Genomic DNA, 25468 nt, shown 5'->3' with positions numbered 1-25468 from the left:
ATGTTCGCATCTCTCTTGGACAAGGCTCTTGAGGGTTCTTCACCTCTTGTGCGAGAACATTTTTTTATGACTTACCCACGCATACGGCTGGATTTACTCGAGGCGTTAGTCTTTTGTACGAGAACGTATTTTTATATTCAAGACTGTATAATCGGTGAACGATCCCAAAAATTAATTTTTCGCGTTTTTCGAGAACGGGGCGGCACGCGTGATTAAAATTGCTGCCGTGCGGAAGCACGTAACCGACTTATTTTTGTTCATTCAATTTTTCATCCGAACTCGAAAGAATGTCAGGCGATATTCCGCGCGACTGTATTAGTTACGCTGAAATGTATCCATTTCTTTTTTATTAGAACATCACTGCAGATAAATGCATAATGACGTAACTAGTATCGCCGAGAGGCGTTATTACACTGTGTTACGTATACATTGTCGGCATTATGCTGCACAAAATGCTGATTTGAAGTACTGCTCTGCTTCCCGTTCGTCTAAAGTGTTGATATGGACCGAGACTATATGTATATAGCAAAATCTGCTTACCGAATTTACTGCATATCCGGTGTTGCGGCGTGCATCACTTTTGAGTATAGACGATGCTTTTGTTGACAACACTATAAGCAATTCAAGACAACATTATTTCATTTATAATTGTACAAAGTCTCGGTAAAACAAAATTTTGATCGCAGACTGTAATATTGTTGGCTTCAAACCCGAGTTTAATATTCTTTTCTTCACTCTTCTCGTTATTATTAAAAAAATGTTGATAAATCAGAAATCTACATTGATGAATTGCGTATAGACTTTTTGTAAAATTAAAAGAACTATTTGTCAACGAAAATTATAAAAAAATAAAAACTACTAAAAGAGGGTAAATATGTTGAAAAATCAAACACTCAGATGTTTCTTTTCAATATTTCTTTTCGCATATTATATATTTTTCGATTACCTTAAATCAATTGTATCTATAATATAATCATATGTTCATTATGTACCTCAATCGTTTCGCTCTCTATCGCTTTCTCGCTCTCTTTCTCTCGCGTATGCGTTTCATACTTTCTTTTAATCGTCATCCTAGCGTCCGATTTTTGTACTCGATGTACAAATCGGACCTGATCATCGCAAGATTAATCAATTTAATCATTGTCGCAGCGTATGAACAGTCGCGTTGTCAAACGGCAACGCGACGTATTCAATTACATCTTTACATGGGGATTGCGAATTAAATCTTCGCTATATGTTTTCAGCGTTTTAAGTCCCTGACAGCCCTGATGTTTTTTTTGTCGTTTAAACTCATTCGCATCAACAAGTGCAATGCATCCCGCATAATTTTCACAGTACGATCAAAACAGAGCGTACACTGATTCTCATGTATTTGTGTATTTTCATTGTTATATTTATAAAACGAAGTCGCACGAAACTCTCACCGTTTGGAGATTTCACGTTGTGTATACAGCCGAGCGTCAAGTTCTGTATAGCAAATATAAATCTTGAACGATCATTATCGAAGTTATTCCTCGTTCTCTCCCTTATTCAGCTTTTCACGGTTTAATTAATTTATCCGTGCAAAATCTACAATCCCAAGTTTTTCTCAGAATAAACAACGTAGAAAATCCAAGTGGAGCTTTGGTGGAATAAACGTCTAGCAAGTCAGCAGCTATTACAGATCTGCGGTGTTTTTATCGTGTCAAACTGTGCCTTTCATTGTATTTTTATCATTTTTCACATACTTTTGCGGTGATCATGTAGTGATTATTATATACTTTTTGAATATACGTAAATATAATCATTGTCCGGATAAAGATTTGAAAACAAGTGACGCTATTTGATTTATTTTTCTTTTTTATATGATTGTGTCAATTGTCTAAAAGATAACACCTGGTGAAATACATGGCTAATCAAGTTGGAGGCTCAAATGTGTTTGGCTGGCATTTTGTGTATTTCAACATTTTACACAATTTTACACTCAACAGTTTATCAGGTATTCAATTTTTTCTGTCTTTTAATAATTTTACAATTTATACAATTTTTGCAATTATTCAACTATAATTAATAAACAGCTGAATAATGCGAAAAATTCTTCATTTTTTTCATGATTATTTCAAACAAATTTGCCATTTGTATGTACAAAAAATATTAAATGCCCAGTACTATCATAAGAGCCATCAAACTTTTAATATTGACTTACAGATCATCATTGAAAAGGAAAAAATTCATAAAGTATACGATATTGCATGTTTTCTTTCAAATAACGTCACGTTTGCTACAGCAGCAAAGTACTCGTACGATTGGTATATCATGTACATGTATTCCGGTCCCCATTAGTTACCAACTTTTTAAAGGATTAGGAAAATCTTTTACAAAGTCAACTAAATATATCTTGTGTAAGAAATTAAAGCCTAGTAGCACGTTATTTAAATATTAGCAGTAGATGTATTCATTAGATAATAAATTTGACATTAATTATTTGAAACCGAACAATTCAATCTATTTGTAGTCTTTTTATGCAGACCGAAACGTCAAAAATGTGCATGATAACTATGATTAATGTAAATATGAAACAGTAACAGAGTAAAGTAAAAAGTTATTTTTATCGATTAAATCATATATTCTCTTTTTTTCAGTAAATATTAAATATTCATTGAATGCGAATAAAATATTACGGAATGGGGGGGGGGGGCAGACGTAGACACAAGTCAAGGAAAACGTACGCTATTGACTTTAAATTCCTTTTGCTGCTTTCCGGACTTTTATCGTCATATATTTTCTTATATCAAAAAGCTGCACTCTTCGCCGTGCTATTTCTTTTTCCCATTTATATTCGACACACCTATATATCTGTGAAAAAGTTAAAGAATGCAATTAACATCAAAAACATCCAAGTGTTTCAACGGCATTCATAAATATAGCTAAGACTCACTCTCAATTTCCGATCCCGCAGAGATGAACTTTGTGTGCGCTTGAACAGCTGTGCTGGTCTGTTGGACGTTGAGAGGAACACTCGGTGTTGGTGCGGCAAAACCAGGTGGCGGTTGCATTGCCCAGTGCTGTGCCGGAGGCGCAGTCTGCTCCTAAGAAAATAATATGTTCATAAAATTTTGTATTATTACGACCTTTTATCAATCATCTTGTATGAAATTTCAAGTGCAGTTATAAACAGGATGTTGATTACATCCATGTTCAAACATGCTGTGCAAGATGAAATAGAAAGTAGTAGTAAACATTCGATTTATGTGCACTAATACACGAAAAGTGATTTAGTACGGTACTTATTTAAACTGAAACAATTTTTGGTCCCGTTGATGAAAATGCAATGGCGAAATTTTAAGTACCTGCTGGGCATTGTGAGACACATTGTGTGAAGGGTGCGCATGAGGGAATTGCCATGTGCTGGTAGTACTCTGGAATGGAAGTAGCCGGGAACTCACTATGGCTGGATCAACTGGATTCAAGTCTGAAATTGATCCGAAATTATTCCAACCACCCTTCTGATAAAGCGCTTGATGGTGGAACTGTTGCTGTTGCTGCGTCTGTTGTTGCTGCTGGGCACTTAACTCGCACCAATCTTTAAGTGTGTAAATCGCATCGTTGGCACATTTGCCAACCCCTGCGGATAAAAGGTGTAATTATTTTTGTTTTCGATAAATCAACAATACTAGAATTTGCTTTAACGTCTATAATACTCTTTTAATAATTTAATCGAACGAAAGAGTATGAAAGAAGTTTAAACCAAAAAATGATCAGAACAATAAAGAAAGTGTAGTTACCTTGTGAATTGAGGAGCGGATTTTGGTTTTGAAGAAACGAGGTCTGCGGATTCTGCTGTCCTCCCGTGAATAGGACGCCGGACGAATGGCTCACGAACGGCAGTATCTTGCTACCTGTAGACATAAGTAAGTCTGTAACAGAAACGCCAGTTGCATACGCTACGACGCGATATCTCAACGTTTCTAATTAGCTTAGCAAAAAGTAAGCGCAGATCTTTACCGAAAAAATTTTGCTAATCTCTGTTGAAACTATCATAATGTAGCAAAGTAAAACTATTGTTAACGCATAAACTAATGTTAACCTGTGAGTGTAGTCGCCGTGGGTGCCGGTCGAGGTATGCCGAGACCGAAGGAATTCATATGATTAGGTGTCGAGCTTGGGAAGCCCGGGGGCGGCAGTCTACTTCGCTGTCCGAGGGCGGCAACCGTGACCGAGCTCTGGACCGGGCTCTGCGCACCACCGTTCTGCTGCAGTAACGTTTGCGGAAGTCGAGAGAGAAGCGAATGTGGTTGCTGCTGCTGCTGCTGCTGCTGCTGTTGTTGTTGCTGCTGCTGTTGCTGCTGGAGGACTTGTAGGTTCTGAAGGTGCTGAGCCTGCTGTTGTAGGTGCGCTAAGTGGGCGACCTTGAAATGGAAAGTACGTTAGTAAATTTATCACAAAGCACTCGTCATTTAAGTCATAGTAAGACAATTAGACATACATGTGTGAAATGGTGCGCGCCGATGCCAACAGAACCTTGCTGTTGGTGCTGCACCCTCGTTTGCTCCTCCCTCTCCCTCTGTTGTTGTTGCTGTTGCTGCTGGTGTTGGAACATCCTCTGCTGCTGAATCTGCATCTCGTTCTCCATTAGTTCTGCGAGGGCCTTCTGCGTCTCGTGGAAAGGATCGAAGCCCAGGTCATCGTCGGCCTTGATCCTATCCGATCCTCCCTGCTGCTCTTGCTGTTTCTGCAGTTCGCTCAGCGTCGCGTGTCCGTTTTGTTTTATGTATTCAGTGTTCTCCTGGTTCTGATTTGCCTAGCAGACAATGTCATTGTAATATCCACTGTTTACTCTTCAACCATCCCTTTTCCTTTTCTTTCCATTATGCGCTTTCATGATTTTCGCACAGAAAAATCACGAAGAATTCAGGACAAAAAGAAAAAGCAGACGCAAGAGTACACGTTCCCTTCTCACCTGCATCGTTAGCCTCTGCTGCAGGGAATTCTGCTGGAAGTCAGCCATGAATTTGGTGGCGGGCGAATTTGCAACTAGACTAACTATGCTGCTGGCACTGCTCGCAGGATTGTCACCGGGTATCGGGTAGTCCTCGTCGGCGAGAAGAATATCCAAGTCGACCTCGTTGCTGAAGGATATTCGGGGCGAGGGCGACGGACTGGATTTGGGCGAGAGGTGAAGAGACGAGCGGGATAGCTCGGTCTGGAAGCCGAATGCTGCCTGCCAGTCTTCGCTTGAGTACACCGTCGGTAGGGAGTCCGGAATCGGTGCGATTCCCGGATTCGTCCAATCCACGCCTGTGTTGGCTGAAACATTTAACAGCTGACGTTAGTTGTCTTTTTTTTTATGAATTTTGCTTTTATTGCAAACACTACTACGATATCGTATTGTCTCCAATTATTGAATTCTTACGCGTTTTATTGGCGCTTCCAATAATCTACGGACACTGCGTATGAGCTATGGAAAAATCGAAAGTAGCACACAAGACCACTGATAAATCTGCATGTACGAGATAGTCACGAGCAAAAACATTTACAGCCAACGGAAACATCGACCGTGCCTTTCGTTTTACACTTGCATAATTATTTTTCGCTTTTGAACCAACATTTTTTCGAACTATTAAAATAGTTATTTTTAGACTAAAACGTGCACAATTTTCCTGCAAAATTCGACAAACAAAATTGTTCGAATTTCGACGTGTAAAAACTGCGTTCGACTTGGCCGTACATCCCCCACGCAGTTAATCTCAGCTCTACTTTATAATTCAATTATCGAATCTTATCATCAGTGTGTTACGTCTACTTTGCAAAATATATATGCCGCGAGGAGTTCCGACTAATTGAACGCGCAGTCGCGCGGGAAGCTTCGTAAGTTGGCGAAAAAATAAGAGGAGAAATAGAGTCGAAGCCGAGGAATGCAACGAGTCCCGTTACTCCTGTGTTTACTACTTTTCCTCGAAAGACACGCGCGACTCGCGAACGACGAGTGAATTTATCGATTGGATGCGGGATGTGTGTTGCGGAGTTACGTTAGAGGTTTGCGAGTTGATACGCATTGAATGTTTAGGGGAAAAAGCAGCGTCTATTTTGGAGCAGAGAAAGGTTCGCTCGTGGTCGGTAATAACACGAGAAAAGGCATTTCCGTGGCTAAATTTGCAGCCCGCTTCGTAAGCTTAATCTGAATAACAGGTCATGCATGGAGGGAAAGCAGAATTTTGCTCAAATAACCGCGCGACTCCGTGTCTTTCTCTGTTATGCATTGCGAGTAATCAATTATAGAACGATCGTTTCCTAATACCCGAAGAATTAGTGGCTCTATTTTTAATGGCTCGATAAATTTATCAACAGTCCTTTTTGCAGTCGAATTTATAGAAACCGGATTTCCTATCGAGGTTTTCAGACCTACGCCGCTGACAGAGTCGATTATGGAATAAAAGAAAGTGGGCTGGTTATTAATAGACGAGATGCGGTATGCGCTATGTAACTTTGGCAACTTTTAAATATATGGCTTACCTGCTTGTGTTGTCGGAGGTGCGGGCGTCGTGGGGGTCGGGAGTTTTTGAAAGGTGTTCGAACTAAAGAAACTGTTATTGTCCGACTGAAATATAGATCTGTGATTGATTTGCTGGGCCTGGGTACTTGCGTTGACGCTACTCGTGGAATGTAATCCTGGAGGTGGTTGATGACTAACGCCTTGCGATGAATTTGTACTAGCTGGTGAAGAACCTACAGAGAAAACGATAGAAAACACTTGCTACACTACAAGACACGCTTGAATCGTCGCTCTTCTCCTCAAAACACAATGCCAGAATAAACAGCTGATCGATTCTGCGTACGCGTTTGCTTTTAATAAGGAACTCGACTCGCATGTACGCGAAATTGCTTTAAGGACGTGTACGTTGTCGAATGATTCATCGCGGATGGCAATATTTTCTTTTTGAGTTACCGCGTATTATTAGTGTTTTAGTGTCATTCGTATCTTACCTTCTCTTGCAGATCGTTAATAATCAGAAAAGAAAAAAAAAAGATCAACACTAACCATTGAGAAACTCTCTTTATTTTGGCATGTATAAATTGTTCATGTATTCCATGTGCATAAATTACAAGCCTGTGGCATGTTTGATTCAACACATAAAATATCACAACAAATTCAACATTAACATCTGATTTTATAACAAATGCTTGTAACACTAGAAACAAAAATCTCGTTTGGTAACTGGCTGCAATCTTTCAGAGCACGCAGAGTATATTTAACAGAAAAAAAAGAAGACTAGCCATTCTCGCGTGTACACTCTTTAGTATATATGAGTATTATTAAAGAATCAAAGAAATCATTGTTTCAAGACTTGATTGGTACGGTGCAAATATTATCACTGATTTCTTCTTGTGAGAAAGTAAGAAAGAGAGAGCGTGAGAGAGTCAGAATTATAATCAACTACTCCAGCGACAATAGACGAGAAGTGCCAATAAGATTACAATGATTCTGATGAACTCACCTAAAATAGCTATGCTATTAGTCTCTTCGCTCGACTCAGCTAAACGTTCCACTTGGTGGTTCACACTAGAGTCCTCAGAGCTAGATATCGTACTTGCTGGAGTACCACCTTCTCTCTGAGGCTCGACAACGTCATTCTCAGAATGAACTTGCTCTCCGTTCTGTACAATTCCGTTGATCTTGAGATCCTGTACCTGCTGTACTAACTTCGATCCCTTACTATTCTGTACAGTCTGTTGTTGCTGGGGCGGTTGATCCGCCTTTAATCTACCACCACTCGATTTTTGTATCACCACTTCACCACTCGTTGCCGTCGCAGTCGCTGTTGTAGCCAAAGTCGTCGTCGTGGCGGTGGTTGCAGCCGTTGCGTCGGCCGCAGGGTTCGCGATTTCCTTCTGGCCATTCACTTGAAGCTGCGAGCCACCATTGGCGCTCGCCGTTATATTGGAATTCGACTCCGATCGCGATGTCGTCCTTGTGTTGCTGTGTTTCTCCTTGTTTTGCGAATTTTTGTGTTTATTACGCGCTGCTTGGGCCTTACTCTCGCTGTTGCTTTTCCCCCGCCGTGAACTCACACCACTCTCACCCTTGTTATTGTTGTTCTGTTTCTGCGTTGCAGATGCGGTGTTGTTCTGCACCCCATTTGTGGTGCCGTTCTCGTGATTTGTGATGCTATTCGTCGGTGTGGGAGTTTGCGTTGGAGGCGAGGGTTCTTTACAATTTGATTGTGTTTCTGTAATTTAAATGAATTTGCTGTTGGTGCAAAGAAGTAGCGGCAGACGTTAATGTGGCTGCAAAAAAAAAAACAGATATTGACCTTTTGTTTGTTGACCTGGTTGTAACGATGGCCAAGCTTCTTTGGCTTGTGAATTTGGCCCATTTTCCCGTGTGCTACCGACCGTTCCAACGGGTGGCGATGGCGTTGGTTTCCTAAGGAATAAATAGCGAGATTATTAAATACTCATAATATACATCATTTATAGACGACTGAATATAAAATTTCTTACCGTTGTGACGTACTGTTAATGTGTAAAGATTGCACAAGTTTTCTTTCATATTCCTGATGTTTACCCTGGTGCATCTCCTCCTTGGTAAACGATGCTTCCTGGTCCCCAAGGTCATGTAAATACATGCAGTCCGGTTTTGGACAACTTTGATTTCGCATGAAATGCGAACAGTACTTTGTAGTACCTAGAGATGTTTTTATTGTCCGGCCGTCCACGACTATATTATTTACAGCTTCTATAGCCCGCAATGCATCTTCCTGACGCTACAAAAATAAAAGGGAAGCATTTGTTAAATAATAGACGAAATAAGCTAGTTTTTAAACTATTCATTATGCCAAAAATTCAAGTACCTGGTAAGTGACATAAGCTGATGCACTGGGACCTTGAGAACCTGCATATGAAGTACTCTGATTTATCACTACTTTGTGAATTTTTCCAAACTTTCCAAAATACTCGTGCTTCTTCAGAACCTGATGACAAAAAATCCATTATCAACATGTCTGTAATTTTACAGATCAGAAGAAAACTGTTGATTACTAACGTCGGCATCTGCCAGCCGCATAGGTAGTCCCACCACAAAAACAAGATTCTTCTGAACAACTCTTACATTAGCTAGATGTTTACGATTTTCAGTAACACGCTGTTTTCGTTGCTGATCCTTCAATCTTTTCTCTGCTTTCAGCCTGCATCATAAAAAATTGTTTGAGGTTATATGCTGAACAAAGATGTAACTGGGTCACTTTAAACCTCAAGCATGTCACTCGTTAAACTACACACCTAGAGATTTCTTCTTTTGAAAGAGGCTTGAAATCAGCAGGGTTTTCGGAGTAGGCCTTGCGGCAGGCAGGGCATAAACCATTCTCATCAGTTCGAATCCTATGCCAGCAGAAACGGCAGATTTGATAACCACACGTACATGGAAAAAAGTTCAAATCATCCACCTCCAATGGCTCCATACACAGCGGACACTCAACCACTTCATCTCCGCTCTGATTCAATACTGACATTCTATTCGTTGTTAGCTCTTTTCAATTAAGAAAGACAAACACGCTACACCCTTACAGATCTGAATTCCTGTGGACACAAGAACAAATTTATTCAATGTTAACTTTGTAGCAGAGAACAGTATCCCACATAGGAAGTTGATAAATATGTCAGGCAATGATAATTTGAGTCACACATCAGCAGAATTTGATCATTTGAAAACTTCCATGTAGATATAACAATTTGAAGGTAGCACTTGTAAGCACTTGATACTCACTTCGGATTATATACAAATTTCTTTGAAGCGGTAAAGAAACTGTATCCAAACTCCTTATACACAACTTTATTCTTCTGGCAATCTGAACACAAGAGAAAAAAAAGATTATTAGTTTACTCTATAGTGACACTGAGAAGACGTGCACCGAGACAAAAACATATTGGCTGTAAAGTGAACTTGCTGATGGCTGTCCACTATGACCACACTGATTATGACACGGAAAATCCAAGAAACCCAATAACTCAATATGAATTTTTAAGCAAAATATAGTTGCCAAATTGCAAATTTTCAGAAAAGGCAATGACTCATTCACGTATCAAAATGGTTCGCGATCTGTTTGTAAATACCGATATGTCTGCTAAAATCGTTGGTACACGTTTACATGCGCGAATCACCGTTAACGATTCGTAAAATTCAAATATTTTCTTGAAAGCAAACGATTTCAGAGTCAACGAGCCGATCAGCTGTGTCGACCTTCATCAACAAATTCTTCAGCATAGCCCGAATGCAGATTCTCGATGCACCTCTCCCGTACAATCTTCGTGTTTGTAAACAGCCGATAAGAGTAATTTAAAAAGAAAGAACAAAACATGCAGGGGGCCGCGATCGCGCCTGGACAATTGCACTGATAATCAGCGAAAACCGAACCTCAGAAATGTATATCTCGCAAAGTCGCAAAGAAATGGTCTCGACAACTGCCAGGCCGCACACTGCACTACGCCCGTGAAGCGCGCGAGAGAGAGAGAGGCCGCGAGAAGAGTTGGGAGACCACGACAGAGAGAAGAGGAACAAAGGACGACGACGCTGCAGGCTCTCTCTCTTCGCTGCATATCCGCGCAATCAACGGCTATCGTCGTGTCTCTCTCGCTCGCTCCTCTCTCGCAGTCTCTCGGCGAGGACGTTGACGCGCTCTTCGCAGGAGCTTACGCGGCCGATGCGCGAAACAGCTGTTGTTGGCGTGTTGCTGCTGCAGATCCGTCAGCGAGAGGCGGGCGCGAGAGTATACACAGTACGAGTTGCAGCAACGCTGAGGCACTGGAGAAAGAGTATACCCCCGCAGGCACTTACACGGAGGAGGAGGAGTGTAATGAGCGATGGAATTCCCGCAATGATCGGAGCGAGAGAGACGGACGGTCTCGTTACACCTTTCACATACATACGAACACTAGCACAGACACATAGACGCACTGCACTGCTGCTGCTGCTGCTGCTGCTGCTGCTGCTGCTGCTGCTGCTGTTACCTCTGTCTCTCTTTCACTTTGCCGCGCGCAATGTGTATTATAACCGACGATTGTTGTGCGTTACCGCGATGATGCTGCTGCTGCAGGACGGAAGGAGTGAAAAAGAGAGATAATAATTATTTACTCAGGATCGCGCGAATCGCTCGGCACATTCGAGTAGCGCGAGAGAGATACGATGAAAATCCGGGAAATTCTGCTATGATTTTTCCCATTCACCCCGATAACTCGTCGGCCGTCCTTGTCTAACGTACGCCCGCCTGTACTCTCTGACTCAGTGTATAGGCGCGAGTGGGAGCGAGCGAGAGAGAGAGAGAGAGAGAGAGAGAGAGAGAGAGAGAGAGAGAGAGAGAGATAGAAAGAGAGGAGTGCTGTACTGCTGACACGCACACAGACACTTTGAGAGAACGCGACCCGAACGTTTTAACGCACACACACCAACACCCGCATGAAAGAACGTCCACCTTTGTGTGTGTCTCCGTCGTCGTCTCTTTCTCTCTCTCTCTCTCTCTCTCTTTTCCTTTCACGTGAATTCGCCCTCTTGGACGCTGCTGCTGCTAGCCACTTGCGGCCGTGGGACAGAGACGGACGAGCCAAATGAGAAAGAGGGAGAGAGAGAGAGAGAGAGAGAGAGAGACAGAGAGAGATAGCGAAAGAGGGATCGAAAAATAGGAGAGCCCCGCGTTTCGGAGCACGTAGCACACTTGTAATATACGCACTCTTTAAACGCGAACACATCATACGCTCGCGCTCTCTGGGGGACGCATATTCTACACATGCACGGATCGAGAGAGGCTGCGTGCATGTATAATACGCGCTCCTTCTTTCTCACACACATAGACGCATTTACACACACTCGCGCTATATGGCTTGTGATGGCGATTGCAGCGATGAGAGCGTCGCGCACTTTTTTTCACGGTGCCTCGTCCTCACTTCTCACGCGCGCATTTCTGCTGGATATTCGTTCGCGCTGCAAGACCTCTCCGTGGAATGCCACAGTGTCGCTCGCGGAGATAAACCTTCGCGAGCTGTCTTGTTCTTTCTCTCGTCGCTGGGTAGATAAGTAGTAAAAGACTGCACAGCACAGTCGGAGCGCGCGCGTGAGAGAGAGAGAGAGAGAGAGAGAGAGTGGAGGCGGAAAAAAGAGATGCTTCAGGGCAGCCGAGGTTTACTCTTACGTTGGACTTGGACGACGAAATTGCGGAACACAACGCACTAGCACTAACTCGCGAACACAAAAAATCGCCCCTTCTTCCTCGTAGACGTTACATTTGTACGGCACATATACGACGATGAGGCACACTGAACGAGCGAGACAGAGATGGCGTTCAAGCGCGCACACAGCACCACAGAAACAGATCAGTAGCAGCAGCAGCAGCAGCAGCAGCAGCGCGTTTTAACCTTAATTATCGTTGAACAGCTCAGCCGACTCGCGCGGCTCGGGAAATAATGCCGAAGGCCGTGGCTGGGACGACAGCCAGTTAACGACGACTCGGAGAGAGATCGGACTTTGCGAACGTTTGTTTACTTACGCAGCCCCTGTACACTACAGCTCGCTTTGCACTGCGCGAATCGTCGGTTCTTTCTACACACTGGTGAATTTTTACGGTCGAGCCGAGAACGACTGCTGCCAGAGCGAGATAGAGCGAGAGAGCGGGTTACTTGGGCACACGCACGCACACATTTGCGCCACCGCGCGCGCAGAGGATATATAGTATATAGGAAATAATATATGTAGAGTATAGGGGCTGGGGCGAACCTTACGTGTGTGTATCGTAGATATAGGTATAGCTCATACTGCCGACTGCGCCAACAAATCAGCAAACCCAAATACCCAAACGCGAGGTGCAGTGTTGGCTGTGCGCGTGGAGGCGCCACCTTCCGCGAGCTCAAGCGGCGGCGGCGGCGGCGGCTCTCGCGAGTCCCGCGGACGGATATAACGTGATATAGTGATACATTTTATATTGTGGATAAACGGCGTATACGTGGCGCCCCGTTGCGGCGTCGGAGCTTTCGATCGCGAGTTGAAGAGTTATCGCTTATCAAATTATAATTATCAGACCTTTAGAATTTTTTGGAGTATCTCGTTGGGTATTTTGATAGATAATTTCTAGAATGAAATTATCCAGTACGATTGCAGCATTGGAGGCTATAAATTGTACACTATACGTTAGACCGTGATTAAAGAATGAAGGATTTTGAAATCAACCGGGTTGCTCCATGTTTTATGCAGGTCGATTCACGAGTCCAATATGATCGTCAGTATACCAATAAATGACTTCTCTGTAACCGGTTGCGGACATGAAGATTAGGATTATTAGCTCAACAACAGACCTATTCATGGTTTCGGGCAACATGGTTCTGTTGATGTTCTAGTTTTCACATATAAAATAGATAGATATTATTTATGTTTTGTAAATAAGTGAATTTCCGAATGCATCTCGAGTGAAATTCAAACCGTAGGTTTATTTATTATTGTCATGTTTATTATGCATAATACTGATGATTTGATTACTTGGGATACAGATTCACGCTGTATGTTATAGGTTATCCAACAATCTTTCAAATAGTCGAAGTGTGAGATGTCGGTTTTTAATACCGAAAAATTGAAAACTGAGATCAACACGATCGCTGATAAAAACTCAGAAAAAATGGACTCGCCGACCACAACGTCAGCGCCAAGGAGAAGTATTTTAAAGACACCAAGTACTACATTCAAGGAGATTATAGAGGCAGAGGAGAACAACAGATTTGGAAACAATGATTTAGTACCAAGGCCACACAACGTTAGTATTGCAAAATTTAATTTGGATAAAGAATTTTATTTAAAATATTTCAAGTTTCAAGTAATTTTTAACTCGTAGTTGGATGAATTCGTACAAAAAGAGTCGCTGAACGCAAATCTTGAGATGAAACCAACTTTCTCAATAGAAGACTTGGATGAAGACGATGAAGTGTGGGTTGTTGATGTTCCAGGCACAGTAAGTATTGCTTTGATATTCTTCAAAATTGTATATAAGCGTAGAAAATGTTGCCAACTTCGACTATAAAATAAAATTTGATGTCATTTATTTAGATTGATCCTCTTCAATTGAAAGGACAGACTCTTCAATTTGGGGACAAGTCCAAAATAAAAATTGGTGAAGATAAGTATTCGGCAATCAATAGAAGTTGTAAAAGCAATTTAACATGCGTGCTCAATAAGGATAAGACCTCACATGTCTATAAAACAGGTACAAGATGTTAACAGTTTTTAAAACTTGTGTATGTAAAAAATTAGTTCTTCATTCAAACTATTTAATAAAAATTTCTAGTCAACATCAAACCAGCAGGCTCTATAAGCATTAGGCGGAAACTTACTAATACGTCCAAGAAAAAAATAGAATATCAAAAGACAGGAGGAGTGCCATATCCTAAAAACATAAAAGTGAGACATCCATTTTTTGGAGTTGCAGTGGACTCATCTTCAGTGAAAACTGAAAAACAATGCTAAAACCTTTGAGCAGTCATTGTGAAAAGTGATTTATCTAAGTTTATTATTATTAGATATTAATTTAAATGTAATATTTTTGCTACGAAATAAGTAAACATTACTATGCTGTACATACATATAAATAAAAAGTTAGTTATTTAATATTGGACACTAATGCAATCTTACTGTTTTAAGTAAGAAGAAAGAGTACATATTTTTCATATACTCCTTTAAAATGAAAAAAATGCGTTACACAGCTTAGTAGCTAGCACTAACATAGACTAAAAAATAAACATACGTTTTAAAAAAATATTTGTTTTATTTATGTATTTGAAATACATACATTATGTAATTATAATTTCTATAATAAGCAATAATAAGAGAGTGAAAGTATCAATATATCATTCATTAGACTAAAAATTGGCGGAGAAAAATTGTTCACTTTCACGAAAATGGAGCTCTAAATCCGTAAAATAAAAAAGTTTCAAAAAACACTGGGCGGGGAAAGGGTTACGGAGGGTTAAGGAAGAGAAAATGTAACCTTATAGAAAAATGTCTCAAAACTTTCTTCTCGAGAGTTCGCGCAGCTGTTATGCGCGCCGCGCGCACCAACACATATATAGATGCAGTTATATTTCGCGGCAATCTGTGAATCGCGCCCCATCAAGCCCTTATAACGGTGGCAATTGGCAACCACACAACACGCAACGTCCACCAACCAGCCAATCATATATATACATCACGTTCATGCGAATAAATATATATATACATACAAGCGATCGGATCACTCACACACATTCGAAAAGTGCTACCGCCGCCGCGAAAATACATCATATTCTTGGTCGAGACATGCCGCTGGCCCTCTGATGGTGGCCTTCTCCCGTCTCTTTTTCGTGCACTCTCCGTCCCTTTTTTCGCTCTCGCGCTGATACCGCGATTATTTCCTCTGGCACATAAGTACTCGCAAAATCGTTTACACCCTAACAAGTAGTGCATTCACGGCCCACAGTGTTATCCGATCGATCGCGGATCGCCAACATCGGCAGTAAGTATAAGTAAGTACTCGACGCGGGAACAGACGGAGCCATGAGTCCTAAGTCCTCGGAGCGCCGATGACGGTCTCCAGAATCAAGATAGCCACAGGAAAGAGAAGCGAGCGAAAGCCAACCCAGCTATAAGCAGGAAGTATGGATCCGTGCACGGGCAACGAGGCCGTGGCAGAGCTTAACAGCATCGTGAAAGAGGAGCCGATGGAGCAACCACCGCCGTCGAAGCAACAGGCGCAGGGGCCCGCAGCCTACGCCATGAGCACCGACAGCAACAATACCGAGGAATACGATGAGGCCGAATGCACGACCGAGCATGGCCAGGACTTCGAAATCAAAAACAACATGTCCAAGTGCGCGCTCTGTGGCAAAAGCCTTGTGCCCGACGACAATGCAAAGCTTCTCGAGTGCCTTCACGCCGCCTGCACCAGTTGCATCAACGCCAAGCTCAGCGATCAACACGGCACCTCTGTCGACGCCGAGGTCCTGCGTGAGTACTTTCTATTTTTTTATCTTTGTCTGCTTTCGATTCTATTCACTGAGACTCCTTGATTTTGCCAGCCGATGAGAGAATCATCATGTGCGAATCTTGCAACGTGGTCAGCCAGCCAGAGAATTTGATTGAGAATCGGTTCTTCTCAAAGTTCCTGGAGGATGATGCAAGCAACACTGGCGAGGATGATCCCAAGGATGCTGAGGAGGAAAAGAAGTGTACTAATTGCAGTGAGAATGCTATAGCAACAAGCTGGTGTGTTGAGTGCGAAGAGCTGATCTGCCAAAATTGCGTGATGGTAAGGAACTTTATTAGTTTGTGCTTCGATGCTTCCTCTGTGCACAAAAGCTCATCAAATCTCTGCATTCCATAGGCACATCAAAGGTTAAAAATAACCAAGGACCATACCATAAAGCCCAAGGAGGAGATTGCTAATGATGGAGAAAGTGGTAAGAAGGGGGAAAAAAAACTGCCTGTCTACTTGTTTTGTACACTGCATCCGCACGAGCAACTATCTCTATTTTGTCAAACTTGTGATCGACTAACCTGCAGAGACTGCCAACTCACTGAGCACAGAGACCATAAATATAAGTTTATAGTTGAGATTGCTTCGGAGACTCGACAATCCGTGAAGAATTTACTAAATGAAGTTAGGTAAGATGCTAAGGCAAGCACAATATATTTTTTATAATCTAAATTATGTAAAGTTGCTTGATTAACGTCTACTTTTATGCTAGTTATAAGCGAGAATTACTGAAAAGTGCTATGAAGGTGATCGAAGACCGTCAAATACTTATATCTGATAAGAAAACAAGCCTTGTACAAGACATAACACAAATGGTTATGCAGTAAGTGGAGAATTTACAACTAATTTATTTGATTGCTTGGATATCATTTTAATTACTTAAAATATTTTTTTCAGATTGACTAATGCTGTTAGCTCCAGAGGCAAACAGTTAATATTGCGCCTAAACGAAGTGTGTGAGCAAAAGCAGAGCACATTGAATGAGAAAAAAGTAGCCTTAGATCAATTATCTAAACTGACTGATCATTGTATAGACTTTGTTAATTATGCTTTAGATAAGGGTACTGATATGGAGCTGCTTTACAGTAAAAAATCGGTAACTAATCACCTGCAAAGAATAAAAAGTAAAAGAGCAGATATTCCTAATCCCGAGATTCCTGTCAGAATACATTTATCTATGGACAAATTGACAGATTTAGTTAAAGGTTTGTAAATTTGGTTTTGCTTTGTTTCTCTCTTATTTTATAAATCAATGCGATATGATAATTTTATATTTTGCATTTATTACAGTGATATCGTCTATTGGGGCAATTGTCGTTGACGGGCGAGTCTACCCTTCAAATACACCTCCGTCAACTGAACCGAGTGCACCTACAACACCAATAAGCGAGCCAGTAGAACAAAAACAGACAAACTCTTGTTCAGTTAGCATAGTCATGGAAGGAGCGCCAGCATCCCAGGCTATTTCTCTTCTGACTAATCAACCTGCTGCTAATATTCTTCCCAATGCTTACATGCAACCCATGAACATTCCTAATACGTCACATCAACAAATTGCAATGCAATCTCAACAGCACATGGCCAACCAGCAACAAATGCAAGCTCAAACGCAAAATTTTATACACTACAATGCTCATAACATGCAACAGCGTGCATCACCTCAGGGTCAGCAGAGGATGCAAACATTCAACTTCAATGGACGCATGCAGCCACAGCAACAGCCAATGATGATGGCTCAACGTCCAGGACTTGGCCATCAACAGGTATATTGGCGTTAACTGTTCCGCTAATTTTTTTTCAATGCTATTAGTTCTTATATATATATATATAATTTGTACAAAATCGTAAATCTTAGATCAATTTTTTCATCTCTTACAGCATGTGAAGAGAGTAAAATATCAAAACGGAAATTGAAATTGAAATCGGCAACCTTACCCAAAATTTTGAATTTAGTTTAAAAACTCACTGAACTAAGATTAACAATTTAGTTTTGTTCAAATATGTAACATCTAAAAGTTAAGAACTATAATGACACAACTATATACCTGATAGAGTTTAGTACTTAAAATGAAAGTATTTTTGTATACCTATGAAATTTAAAATACTATGCTTACTAAATAAGTTGAGTTTTATACTTTCTTATGTACACTGTTAATAAATTATGAAAAGACGATAATAATTAGATTTTTATTTATTACCTAGTCAAAATTTTTTAAACAATTTTAAAACACTTAAACTAAGATCAGCTAATAAACGAATCTGAATTTTTTTATTTTTTGTATTTACTTAAATAATAGAATTAAAATCACAGAGATTAATATAGATTGTTCATCAAATTTTATAAAAATAATTTTTCTAAATGCAGCAACTCGACAAGTTAAATTAATTAAATGAAAAACTTGATCTACGCATAGGTAACTTCGTCGACTCACCCTCATCAGCAACAAATGCACGTGGCAGTTCCACCAGATCCGCACCTGAATCAAAATGCGAGTCTTCGTGGACTACTTGCTCACAATCCACCCGCGTACAGGCCGGCAACTAATACGGTTCCATACAGATTCCCACCGAGGTATCGATATCCCAATCCAGGTCAGAGGCCCATAGCACCACAGCAAACCTATCAGGCCAGTACATCCCTGCTCACGGGGATACAAATGCGGCAGCCGAATCAGCAGTCAATGATCAATATGTATCAGCATCCACAAATTCAGCCTCAGCATCAATTGCAGCAGCAGCAATCTCTACAACCTCAGGGACAAGCAGCTATGCAGCAATCAGCTCGGCCCTGGCATATACCTCAGAACATGAGCGCGCAAATACCTGCCAGCTATCCTGCAAAGAATCCCGTGCAACAGGATATGCCAGCTGCAGCTTCTGGTAATGCTACTTACAAGATCACGTTGAAAAATCAACCAGCTGTTAGCATTGCTGCCCAAACGGTAGGACTGGCTTTTAATTTGATCTCTAAGTCTGCTATTAGACCTTAAATAAAAGCAAGGGATGCATTAATTTTTTTCTTTCCATGCAGAAAAGTAACAGTAATACTGCAAGTCCACCAGTGAGTAACGATACAGCTGCGGTGGTCACGCAGACTTCGCAGACGCCAACAACTCAAGCGGTGAGCTCCTCTATGTCGAAAACACCTAGTCCAGCACCACATCCTACAGATGAGAGTCAAAAGAGTCTTGAGAAATTTTGCCAGAAATCGCTAAACGATCTCATGCTTACCATTGCCAAACTTGATAGCAATGGTATCATGGTAATTCCCGAAACGCAGAAAAACCAACTGGACTCTGCGCAAGTTGATAGCTCTACCGACGAAGGAGCCAATGCTATGACAGATAACTCTTCTGGTAAAGATTTAAACTCTTTTTTTTATTAATAGGTTTTAATTTGCAATTATTTATCTTGACGCGTGATTTAAATTTGTTAGCGACATCCATGACAAATAATGATCCAAACGAGGACTGGTGCGCCGTGTGCATGGACGGTGGCGATGCTGTTCTTTGTTGCGACAAGTGTCCTAAAGTCTTCCATCTTTACTGTCATATACCAAATTTAAAATCATTCCCCGAGTAAGTTCATTTAACTTTTGATTTTAAATAATTCATTTTCTATAAATTTACCAATTCTCAATGATCTCTTGTAACAGGGAAAGCGAAACGTGGCAATGCATGCTTTGCACTAATGTACTTGACTGCTCTGAAGATCCAGTGGGAGAAAAGCGACCAAATCGAATGAGTACTCGAGATTTGAGAATAGCTCAACGAATAGTTTTAGAGTTGTACTGCCAATACGAACAAAGTTTACCTTTCAGAGAAGTCGTTCCACCTGAGGTGTTTATGATACTACTTTTTGAAATTTATAAATTTAAAACACAGGAAAAAATTAAAATGATTGTTTATTTTTGGAGTTACAGATGCATAAACTCGAAAGTAGTGCTATGCATATATTTTTTTTTTTCATTTACATTTATTAATATTTGTTTATTTACCAGATCGTCGAATATCATCGAGTGATAAAAAAACCGATTGCCTTGGATGTTATCAAAGAAAAGCTTAAGCCTGAAAGTGAAAATCATTACACAGATTTAAAGCAAGTGATAGCTGATATTAGATTAATGTTTAAGAATGCTTATACCTTTAATCCTGTAAGTACACCAAATTTTAAATCGCGATTTATGATTTATTTCTTATAATGTGAAATTTTATTGAAAAATTTATTTATTTCAAGCCCGAATCTCAAGTTTTTCATGAAGCAAAGAGTTTAGATTATTTTTTCGAAAAGTTGCTAACAAAATGGGCAGAGAACTACGCTTCCAATGATGCGCATCTCTCTGCAGAAGGCGAAGAGGATGAAGAAGTTTTTCCACCGAATAGGAAATATCGACGTATTATTAACGATTAGAGCGCGAACAATGGGGTTTAAGTAATTGTAAAATAGAATTGTTAAAATAATTTTTCTAATTGACATTGGATAAACGCAATTGTTATCGTTTACGTATACAATGTATACGTAATATACAAGTCGAAGGATGCTTTATTTTTAATGGAAATATTCATTTTCTGCGATTATTAATTTGAATATATCATTCGCACCCCGACAATACACCGCTTTAATATTCGCATGCGTATCGTGTATTATATTTTGGTTTAACTCGTTGCAGAATAATAAATAATTTTTCATACCTACACTGGAATGCCGAATTTTTGCACGCTATCAAAAGACATAAAAAATAAAATTTTACGTATTAAGTTTAAAAAACAATATATTTACACAAAATGCATAATGCGGACATTAATATTAATAACTCTTATTCAACTTGAAAAATTTATAAAAATTGTTGCAGAATTATACTTGAAAAATCATGGTTTTAAAAGTGACAAATCCTTAAACATAGAAATTTTTTATATTATAATGTTATTTCATATTGCGCAGACCTTGAGTGTTTTTGAATTAATGTGACTAGAATATTTATATTTTTTACTATCACAGTTTTATTGACAACATTTTTTGGCGTCAAGGTCATGGTGTGCTGTAGTTTACATTATACTCAACCGCCATCATTTTATAACAATCATTGTATATTAAATTGATCAGCTACACATTAATTTTTGCCCACTTAAATATCATTTTAAAAAATTAATCAAAACTTGTAAATTATATATACAGGATTCTGCAAGTTTCAGAAGAAGTATACTTTGATATAAATAAATACTTGCAAGTTGATGATTAAACTTTTTAACCATATATATCCAATTATTATTATTAACAAATGTAAAATATTAAACTTGAGTGGATCAAGTTAGAGAAAAGAAACATTGTTATCCAGGCAATTGATAAATATTTTTGATGAACAAACTATTTTAGGTGTACATGTTAAATATATTTGTGTAATTTATGTACCAACATTGTAGGTTTTGCAAAAATAAATTTATTAATTCAAATCAAAATATTTGTTGTTTTCTCTGTATGAGCCCAATTGATGTACTATTTATAAATCGTTTATAATTTTTAGTCTTAAGTATTACTTCTTCTAATAAGTCAATTTTTTGAAGGTATTTCTATACTTAAATACATAAACTTCTAGATCTCTAAAACATTTGACCCAAAAATTATTGTCCTGTAAATAATTCTTATCAATACACGTAAAACATATCTGACATTCAAGCTCGTGAGATTCTAAAAAATATACGTTTTTGAGCTTCGTTTTTTTAAAAATCGAGATGCCAAATCGTTGAATCAAATATTAATAATATTTCTTAGGCAAATAGATACTATTGAATAATAAGACATTAATATAAGACTTGCACATTAAGGCGTAATTGGCGTCACTGCTGTAGACTTTTGAGAACAAAATTTACATGTTGGAATAGCGTGTTGAGTAGAGTACCCTTCAAGTACTCTATTAATACCCATACAACGTTGGCATAAAACATTTCCACAGGACCAGCAGTGATACTAAGATGTACAAAAAAAAACATTTTTTACAATAATTTTTTTTTTAATTAAAGATTTAAAGACAAGATAGTTTACCTTTATATTGAAAGCATCAAAAGTAGTACCACATTTACATTCACTCATATTTCTTGATGACTTCCATTCTAAAGAAATAGCATTTAATTCAATTATTAGTTGTCTCAATTCCATTTTACTTTTACCATCAATATTACTAGTAAGAATTGCCAATTGCTCTTTAAGGCTTTCTTTAACACATTCATTATTAAGCTTGTACTTGTTAGGTGACATTATTTCCATATTGTTTGTTGAATTCAATTGTCCTATTGAATTGATTCTCTAAGAAAACGTAAAATTTTTAGAATACATAATGAAAATTATAGTTGAATTGTTTAATTAATTAAGGAATACCTTCGTGAGAAATTTGACGTGGTCTTCTAAAGAATTTATATGGTTATTTATAGTTAAGAGAAAATCATCACAAGATTCTCTAGGATGAACGCCATTTTCGAATCTAAAGTAAAGACCGCGCCAGAGTCTGTTCCAAAAAAATAAAATGAATATTTATTGATTGTAATTATTTTAAATCGTGTGCATTTTATTCACTCACACTATATTTTGTGGGGCTAGTTTTGGCTTAAGAATTCGACTAGTTTCCTCTTTATATTGGCTATTTGAATACAATGGGTTAATGAATTCATTGATATGCTGGGCCATGTAACCCCAGAGAGAGTAAGTCCTCTCTGAAAGTCTGTACAATTTAATTTATAAATGTTACTAATTTTCCTTTTTATGTATAAAATAATTAAATAAATAAAGATTCACTCACTTCAAAGATTGTCTATCTTTTTCACAATTTTCAATAAACGTTCCAAATTGACAACTATGTACATGATCGTGTAACGTTATTAAATATTGTTCATTAAATTGGAACATGTATGGAAACTGTTGCAAAAGTTGGTACGTTGAATCAATAAATTGTGTAAAGATAGGCGCAAGCTCCTTACTGTCCACAGTTATAAATCCACATCTATCATTAAATTTGTGACCAAAAGCAAGCCAATCTTTTTCTATTAAAACCTGTGAGAATAAATATACTTTTTTAAATAAGTTTTATTATTGTTATTAATTTTTGAATAACATATACTGCAGCCGCTTTATGCATACCTGAAAGCCATGTATAGTCCTGTAAAATGGATCCAACATCAGAGCTGCTAAAGAACAAACTTGGGCTGTTCTATCCCATCCATCACTGCAATGCACTACTACGCTAATTCCATTAATTATATTTCGAGCTATAAACCATGATGTCTCTAATATGGCACATATATGTTTTAACCATCCACTACTTTCAAGTCCACTGAGAAACATACTCATAGAGGTACTCTTTTGTACTAGGAACAATAATTAATAAAAAGTTAACATTGTCATTCAAACATTAATAACCTTTAAAATATAAAAAATGTACCTACATTCTATCAATTTTGCTAGACTTGACCGCATAACATGAATATTTTCAATGCCAAAAAATTGAAATTTGATATTATCATAGAAATTTTCATTTTCATAGCCTTTTCCAGCAGCCCGATTAGCCATAGCATTAATCTAAAAAGCACACAGTATAAGATTTTTTATCAAAAATTATAATTGAAATTTTAAATCACCTACCCTAGGCCTAGTATCAACAACATAAAGATACTTTGAATTGGGATTAGTGCAAAGCAAATTATAAAGCATTTGCTCATCCTTTAAACAGCGTGCATTAAATCCTGACAGAGGTTGACTACATCGACAAATAGATGCCTACATGAACAATTAATAATTAAATGTTCAATATCAATTAAATATTTTTCATTATGTATATACTAAGAAAGATACCTTATTATTACTGTACAGATAAGTTAATACTGGTAGTCTTCCTTTACTGCGAAATTTAGCACTACCCATTAATACAGTGTTACTACATGAACTGGGCACATACAAATACTTTGGATAGGTTTCACACAGCTGGAAAGCAAAAACCATTCGGAAAATTTAATATTGCACGTTTTTTAATTGTTAAATAAAAATGTCACTAACTTCGTAATTAACATTGAGGTAAGACAAAGACCATTCTTCATTTGGAACACCTTGTCTTTGGAATTCATCTTGAATACTAAAAAAGTTCCAACCAACTTCTTGAGTTAATCCTTCATTAATGCCTTTATAATGAAAACAATACAAATCTTTTTTTCTTGCTATGAACATAAAATGAGTTTGATTAGAACTAAGGTAACAAAAAACTTAATAGTTTTCACGAAATAGACAATTATTACTTGGAGAAGATAATCTAAGTAGTGTTAAATGCGCTTCATAACAATCCCGCTCTTTTGGAATTACAAATGTTACAACAAAAAAATTTTTACACTTTATGTGCAGAGGAGAACCACTTGTCAATAAAGGTAATTTCTCAGCACTAGCAACATGTGTATTTAAAACCTAAAATAAAATGCACATATCATTAACTTCAAATTTTTTAAATCTTCGTGTGTGATTAAAACAAAAAATTTACCCATATTTTCTTCTTTCCATTTGGTTCCATAAAAATAAAATGTGTCTCTGTTAAGTAAAACGTTCCTAAGGTATGTTTGACTCCATACTTATCGAGCATCAACACATTCTCCACCTAGAATATAATTAATTTATTTTAAGAGACAAATATTCAAATAATTTCTGTATGCACCGTTGAAAAGATAAAATAGTTATTAATCAATACATGAATGGTTTATTTATCTATGAATGAAATACAAACCTTTTGGAGTTTTAATACTGGATCTGTGTCGTTCATTTTTATGAAAAAAAAAATAAGTCTGACAGATCTTGCAAAGTACTTATTTGGTGTAAATACTATTTTCTATACTACAACAGGTATTTCCTAATCAAGTAGGTTTTTACTCATGGTGGATTTCAAGCTTTGAGATAAGGATTACTCAGAGATTACGATGATTTACAAATTCATAAGCTTGAAATCTGCGAACTTTGTTTTATTATTTATTTGTCTTATCTCGAAGTAGTCATTTTTTGACAGAAAAATATCGCTTCACGTTACAAAAAAAGACATTTTTATCGCTGCAGAGGCGACAACTCTACTATACCGACAATCAGCTGCGAATGAGCTGAATCGGCCGTCGATCGATCACTGTTGCCAAAACATTTTTCAAATCGCAATTTTATTATTTTCTTTTATTGTTTATAAGTAACGAAATTACTACCAGTTAAGTGTTTAGTTGAATATTTCCTATCAAGTATCCTATGTAAAGAAACTTTATATATGTATAGGTAATATACATTTTCTAATATTTATATGCAGACGAATTGAATTGTCTAAACATTTATCGGAAGAAAGAATTAGCGTATTGCACACGAATAAGTAAAATTTTGTAAAATTAAAACGTTATTTTTTGTACGGGCAAAAAGGATGCAATAAGTTAAAAAACCGTTTCTTAAATATC

The 25468-nt window shown here is 38.3% G+C and overlaps 4 protein-coding genes and 1 long non-coding RNA gene across 23 annotated transcripts; 2 read left to right on the top strand and 3 right to left on the bottom strand.

The window, feature by feature from the left end:
• Positions 1–900: 900 nt before the first annotated feature.
• Positions 901–12857, bottom strand: LOC100121651 (alpha-protein kinase 1). 18 transcript variants are annotated; one of them, XM_032600352.1, is made up of 17 exons: positions 12159–12298; positions 10391–11063; positions 9743–9824; positions 9259–9555; positions 9023–9164; positions 8832–8951; positions 8482–8744; positions 8292–8404; positions 7476–8207; positions 6493–6705; positions 4940–5286; positions 4466–4780; positions 4067–4388; positions 3765–3896; positions 3330–3604; positions 2918–3068; positions 901–2835 (listed from the first exon to the last, which is right to left on the bottom strand). In XM_032600352.1, exons 4-17 carry the CDS (start codon positions 9486–9488, stop codon positions 2828–2830), a joined length of 3363 nt encoding a protein of 1120 aa, XP_032456243.1. In that variant the 5' UTR covers positions 9489–9555; positions 9743–9824; positions 10391–11063; positions 12159–12298; the 3' UTR covers positions 901–2827. The 18 variants fall into 18 exon arrangements, with proteins under 18 accessions (XP_032456243.1, XP_032456248.1, XP_032456244.1 ...); XM_032600357.1 differs by having other exon boundaries at positions 3330–3562; positions 3765–3878; positions 4466–4771; XM_032600353.1 differs by lacking the exon at positions 12159–12298 and adding an exon at positions 11445–11704.
• Positions 12347–14762, top strand: LOC103316599. Of its 2 annotated transcripts, none has more exons than XM_031932081.2 (5): positions 12347–13439; positions 13527–13766; positions 13845–13961; positions 14057–14213; positions 14295–14762. In XM_031932081.2, the coding sequence occupies exons 2-5, from the start codon at positions 13563–13565 to the stop codon at positions 14471–14473; spliced, it is 657 nt and encodes a 218-aa protein (XP_031787941.1). In that variant the 5' UTR covers positions 12347–13439; positions 13527–13562; the 3' UTR covers positions 14474–14762. The 2 variants fall into 2 exon arrangements, with proteins under 2 accessions (XP_031787941.1, XP_031787943.1); XM_031932083.2 differs by having other exon boundaries at positions 12894–13439; positions 13507–13766; positions 14295–14754.
• Positions 13782–15201, bottom strand: LOC116417688. Its single transcript, XR_004227952.2, has 2 exons — positions 14994–15201; positions 13782–14024 (listed from the first exon to the last, which is right to left on the bottom strand). It is a non-coding gene; the product is annotated as an uncharacterized LOC116417688 (long non-coding RNA).
• Positions 14756–21472, top strand: LOC100121684 (E3 ubiquitin-protein ligase TRIM33). The gene is made up of 12 exons (XM_001605245.5): positions 14756–15988; positions 16060–16289; positions 16365–16645; positions 16729–16839; positions 16914–17221; positions 17307–17779; positions 18431–18958; positions 19048–19372; positions 19453–19594; positions 19672–19855; positions 20017–20169; positions 20253–21472. Exons 1-12 carry the CDS (start codon positions 15640–15642, stop codon positions 20424–20426), a joined length of 3258 nt encoding a protein of 1085 aa, XP_001605295.1. The 5' UTR covers positions 14756–15639; the 3' UTR covers positions 20427–21472.
• On the bottom strand, positions 20999–25216 carry LOC100121701 (myotubularin-related protein 6). The gene is made up of 13 exons (XM_001605263.6): positions 24769–25216; positions 24529–24642; positions 24293–24455; positions 24057–24214; positions 23856–23984; positions 23646–23780; positions 23450–23582; positions 23145–23371; positions 22807–23057; positions 22588–22728; positions 22389–22515; positions 22056–22316; positions 20999–21980 (listed from the first exon to the last, which is right to left on the bottom strand). The coding sequence occupies exons 1-13, from the start codon at positions 24802–24804 to the stop codon at positions 21834–21836; spliced, it is 2022 nt and encodes a 673-aa protein (XP_001605313.2). The 5' UTR covers positions 24805–25216; the 3' UTR covers positions 20999–21833.
• Between the last annotated feature and the right edge of the window lie 252 nt (positions 25217–25468).

Source organism: Nasonia vitripennis, chromosome 5, assembly GCF_009193385.2.
Source record: "Nasonia vitripennis strain AsymCx chromosome 5, Nvit_psr_1.1, whole genome shotgun sequence".
Taxonomy (NCBI): Eukaryota; Metazoa; Arthropoda; class Insecta; order Hymenoptera; family Pteromalidae; genus Nasonia; species Nasonia vitripennis.
Note: the sequence above shows the minus strand (reverse complement) of the source record. Positions and strands in the feature narration are given on the sequence as shown.

What these genes read in the sequence shown, in the direction of transcription:
- LOC100121701 (XM_001605263.6), bottom strand. Translation starts at nt 24,804, where the DNA reads ATGAACGACACAGATCCAGTATTAAAACTCCAAAAG. An exon ending in ATGGAAAGAAGAAAATATGG is followed by an intron (nt 24,456 to 24,528) that starts GTAAATTTTTTG and finishes ATTTTATTTTAG; the next exon opens with GTTTTAAATACACATGTTGC. An exon ending in GGACTATACATGGCTTTCAG is followed by an intron (nt 23,058 to 23,144) that starts GTATGCATAAAG and finishes TTATTCTCACAG; the next exon opens with GTTTTAATAGAAAAAGATTG.
- LOC103316599 (XM_031932081.2), top strand. Translation starts at nt 13,563, where the DNA reads ATGTCGGTTTTTAATACCGAAAAATTGAAAACTGAGATCAACACGATC. An exon ending in TAGTACCAAGGCCACACAAC is followed by an intron (nt 13,767 to 13,844) that starts GTTAGTATTGCA and finishes TTTAACTCGTAG; the next exon opens with TTGGATGAATTCGTACAAAA. An exon ending in CTCACATGTCTATAAAACAG is followed by an intron (nt 14,214 to 14,294) that starts GTACAAGATGTT and finishes AAAAATTTCTAG; the next exon opens with TCAACATCAAACCAGCAGGC.
- LOC100121684 (XM_001605245.5), top strand. Translation starts at nt 15,640, where the DNA reads ATGGATCCGTGCACGGGCAACGAGGCCGTGGCAGAGCTTAACAGCATC. An exon ending in TGTCGACGCCGAGGTCCTGC is followed by an intron (nt 15,989 to 16,059) that starts GTGAGTACTTTC and finishes TGATTTTGCCAG; the next exon opens with CCGATGAGAGAATCATCATG. An exon ending in TCTGCCAAAATTGCGTGATG is followed by an intron (nt 16,290 to 16,364) that starts GTAAGGAACTTT and finishes TGCATTCCATAG; the next exon opens with GCACATCAAAGGTTAAAAAT.
- LOC100121651 (XM_031932071.2), bottom strand. Translation starts at nt 9,488, where the DNA reads ATGTCAGTATTGAATCAGAGCGGAGATGAAGTGGTTGAGTGTCCGCTG. An exon ending in TCAAAAGAAGAAATCTCTAG is followed by an intron (nt 9,165 to 9,258) that starts GTGTGTAGTTTA and finishes TTTATGATGCAG; the next exon opens with GCTGAAAGCAGAGAAAAGAT. An exon ending in AGCAGAGGCTAACGATGCAG is followed by an intron (nt 4,781 to 4,939) that starts GTGAGAAGGGAA and finishes ATTGTCTGCTAG; the next exon opens with GCAAATCAGAACCAGGAGAA.